Genomic DNA, 4,121 nt, shown 5'->3' with positions numbered 1-4,121 from the left:
CAGTGGGGAGGGATGCCCATGTCCTTCCAGATGCAGACCCAGATGTTAACTCGGCTCCACCAGCTGCGGCAGGGCAAGGGATTGACTGCTGCCTCGGCTGGTCCGCCGGGTGGGGCTTTCGGGGAAGCCTTCCTCCCTTTCCCACCTCCACAAGAGGCAGCCTATGGTTTGCCCTATGCTCTGTATACACAAGGGCAAGAAGGCCGGGGTGCGTACTCTCGGGAGGCCTATCACCTGCCTTTGCCCATGGCAGCCGAGCCCCTGCCCTCCTCAGCCTCTGGAGAAGAGGCCCGGCTGCCTCCCAGGGAGGAAGCCGAGCTGGCAGAAGGCAAGGCCCTACCGTCAGCAGGCACTGTGGGCTGCGTGCTGGCCACCCTCGTCCAAGAGATGAAGAGCATCATGCAGCGAGACCTCAACCGCAAGATGGTGGAGAATGTGGCATTTGGGGCCTTTGACCAGTGGTGGGAAAGCAAGGAAGAGAAGGCCAAGGTGAGAGCCAGTGCCTGAGATTAGGGAACCTTGGACTTCTCGACACCATAGATCTCAGCTTCTGCAGCCAAGCAGCTCAAGGTGGTAGGGGAAGGACCAAGGCAGGCGGAAGCGAGGCTCAGGGCACGCAGGACACGTCGGTGTGGAGGGAAGTTGGACACAGTGCAGCCAGTGTGCCTGGGCCTGAGAGTCAGAAGAATTTAGTTTAGGTCTCGTTGCTGCCATTTGTAAATTGCAGACAGAGTAGTTGTTTTCCAAGGTTTATAGGCTAAAAAGGCAGACTTTTGAGAAAAATGCCCATAAGTGGCTGGCAGAGGTATAACAGAAATGGTGTCAAGTGGGAGAGCAAGTAAGTGCATTTCTGTATCCTGGGCCTAGGGAGTGAGTCTCAGGCGGGAGGGAATGCCTGCAATCTCAGTCCCGTTCTGCTTACAGCCATTCCAGAATGCAGCCAAACAGCAAGCGAAGGAGGAGGATAAAGAGAAGACAAAGCTGAAAGAACCGGGCATGCTGTCTCTCGTAGACTGGGCCAAGAGTGGGGGTACCACAGGCATCGAGGCCTTCACCTTTGGTTCAGGGCTGCGAGGGGCCCTGCGGCTGCCATCATTCAAGGTATCCAGAACGGGACTTGCTAAGTAGGATGGGGAAAGTGGGGAGAGGGCCTGCTGTCCTTGGGCTGTGGGGGTTGGGAACTATGAGTGTTTGGGGTCTAAGTGGGCCTCATCTGTTGCCTGTCCCCCAGGTAAAGCGGAAAGAACCGTCAGAAATTTCAGAGGCCAGTGAAGAAAAGAGGCCCCGGCCCTCCACTCCAGCCGAGGAAGATGAAGATGGTGAGTTGGAGATCAGACAGAAGGGAAAAGGGACAGCGAGATTCTGAGAGGAAAGGATCAGGGTGTCTTAAGGTTAGGGAGCCAACAAGAGATCTTGCTAGAAGGTTAAAGCTTGCTGGCTCATGCCTGCAGGAGGATGGCCATGAGTTTGAGGCCAGCCTAGGGAACATAATGTGTTTAAGGCCAGTCTGAGCTACATAGCAAGCACTTCTGAGGTGTCAGAAGCATCCTCTAGGTTCTCCCTGCATTGTAGTTGTGGTTATTACTATAGTGTGCTGATTTATGTTTTTCTGTATCTTAAACCACTTACAGAGGTGGTAACTTCAGTACTGAGGATCACAGAGCTCCGAGGTTAAACAAATCGTCTGCCCAAGTCTGACGTCTAATGCTTCCATTCTCCTACAGATGTCCCTGCAGCCTGTCCAGTCTGAGCTGTTGGCTAAGAGCTCACATGGTTGGGAAACTTCCTAATGGAGTCCAGCCGACTTCTCTGGAGTCCCATTGCCTTAGTACTCTTTTTCTGGGGCAGGCATAACAAGTAGACTCCCCCTTCCACCCAGCTCAGAAAAGGACAAAAGATAAAGCGGGTGGGATGTGCTGAGAAGTACAGAATGTTAGTAGCTGAGATACTTGTTTCTGTACTGAGCTTCAGCTTGCTTCCAGGCTATAAACAGGCCCGTCAGGAGGGTCAGCAGTAGTGTGTGGAAAGCTCCTTGCTCGTGGTAGGGGAGCAGTAATTTACTGTTGGTGGGGACTTTCCTAACCACTGGTCAACTGGCCCAGATTCTGAACGAGACAAGGAGGCTGGAGAACCAGGACGTCCGGGGACCAAGCCCCCAAAGCGGGATGAAGAGCGAGGGAAGGCCCAAGGCAAGCACCGTAAGTCCTTTGCTCTGGACAGCGAAGGGGAAGAGGCATCCCAGGAGTCCTCCTCCGACAAGGTAAGGGCCAGAGTGTGCCGTCCCTGCTAGAAGCCTGTTTCCCAGATGTTTGTTCATAGCCATCTCCTCTCTGCCTGAAACCCAGGCAGCTGTGCCTCAGGGAGAACTAGTTGTTGCTTTCCTGTTAATTCCTGTTTGTTCTTTTCCTTGAGGATGAGGATGAGGATGAGGAAGATGAGGAAGATGAAGAGCGAGAGGAAGCTGTGGATACCACTAAGAAGGAGACAGAGGCATCAGATGGTGAGCACAGAGTTGAGTGGCATTCTGGCTTGGGGAGGAAGGGATTCAGTTACCTGGCTTGCCCTTTCCCGAGCCCACAGAACCTTTCTGCAGGACCTGCTGTCCACCTTGGCCTTCCACAGGGCAACTCTTTGGCCGTATTCTCTGAGGCGCTGGCCCTTTGGATACTTTAAACCTGGTACTCAGATCATTTCTCCTGTTTTCCTCTCTTCTTGAGGACACCCTAGCAAAATCTGTTCACTTTCCTAAGCCCTAGAGATAAGGAATCTGTATTCTTTTGTCCATTGATGCAGCCAGCTTTCACCTGCCCACCTTTGAATACTGCCCTCTCCCTGTAAGGCGCAGCACCCAGGCTGTGCCCCCACTCTCTACCCTTCCTTGCAGCTGCATAGCTGGGCACTCTTCTGGCTCCCCACGTTCTGTCAGGTATTGGGTATGTGGCTTGGTTTCTTTCTTATTCATTCATAAATACGTTTTGAACCACTGCTTTGTGGCAGGTGCTATTTTGGGTACTTAGGACATTGCAGTGGCCAATGCAGATGTGGTTTCTGCTTTTGAGATCTTGGAGGGAGTGGAGGCTTAATAGACAAATGGACAAATCCTGTCACTTCAGTGGCATCTGCTTTGAAGAAGATAAATAGAGGAATTGGGTGGAGAGTGACAGATTGTGGAGCTGGGGAAACGTGTACTATTTCTGTGAGGTCATTGGACACCTTTGAGAAAGGCCACTTCAGTGGGGCCCAGAGCCTCTTCCCTAAGCAGAAAGCTCAGTTTTCTCTGGAGAGTAGAGGTGCGGACCCTCCCCGGCTTGTTGACCACCTGTTCCTGTCAGTCTTAACTTCTGGTTGCTTCTTAAATTATTTGGCATTTTCTGTCCTCCTGGCATACCCTACTTTCTCACTGAGAGTTTTGGCACAATCTTGACTAATTTTTCTCTCTAGTTCCATTCTTCTCCCTCCGTGCCATTCTGTCTTTCAAACTGCTAATGGGATTATCTTCCCTAGAATGCACACTTTCTCTTCACACTGTCTTCTCCTGACTTCCCACTTTCCTACATCCTGACACTGTGAGCCTTTATACCTGAGCCCCTGCTTACTACTCAGCTCCATCTCGCCATCCTCCAGCTCCCTTCCCATTTCTTCCTTTCTATTCTAATTTTCCCAGTTACATTCTTCAAAGATTATATAGCTTAGATTTCTTAGGGCCTTTCTCATACACTACTGATTTCCTAAGTGTGTAGAGCATGTTACATTCTCAAGCTTATTTCATCTCAGAACCCTTTCTCACAGAGTTCATCATCCAGTCTGCCCTTAAGGTCCTCCTTCAGAAAGCCAGGTGTGCTGGGCTTGGTGGCTCATGCCTGAAATCCCAGCATTTGGGAGGCTGAAGCAGGAGGATCGCTGTGAGTTCAAGATCAGCCTGGGATACACATTGAGTTCCAGAGCAGTGTGAACTACATAGTGAGACCCTGTCTCAAAAAAACAAACAAAAAACAGCCAGGTGTGGTGCACACCTGTAATCCCAGCACTCAGGAGGCTGAGGCAGGAGGATTGTTGTGAGTTTGAGACCAGCCTGGGCTACATAGTGAGTTCCAGGTCAGTTTCAACTACATAGTACATAG

At 51.3% G+C, this 4,121-nt stretch overlaps 1 protein-coding gene across 1 annotated transcript in view; it reads left to right on the top strand.

Annotated features, from left to right (window-relative positions):
* The window catches only part of Setd1a (SET domain containing 1A, histone lysine methyltransferase), a 25,597-nt gene that overhangs the window by 8,850 nt on the left and 12,626 nt on the right, over positions 1-4,121 (top strand). The window contains exons 9-13 of the mRNA XM_033758721.1: positions 4-489; positions 925-1,101; positions 1,232-1,319; positions 2,103-2,260; positions 2,413-2,500. Of these exons, the coding sequence (XP_033614612.1) occupies positions 4-489; positions 925-1,101; positions 1,232-1,319; positions 2,103-2,260; positions 2,413-2,500 (997 nt within the window). The remainder of the gene's footprint in view (positions 1-3; positions 490-924; positions 1,102-1,231; positions 1,320-2,102; positions 2,261-2,412; positions 2,501-4,121) is intronic.

The sequence above is a fragment of the Fukomys damarensis genome, unplaced genomic scaffold, assembly GCF_012274545.1.
Source record: "Fukomys damarensis isolate Sample0158 unplaced genomic scaffold, DMR_v1.0_HiC HiC_scaffold_34, whole genome shotgun sequence".
NCBI classification, from domain to species: domain Eukaryota; kingdom Metazoa; phylum Chordata; class Mammalia; order Rodentia; family Bathyergidae; genus Fukomys; species Fukomys damarensis.
This window is presented reverse-complemented; position numbering and strand designations above follow the sequence as displayed.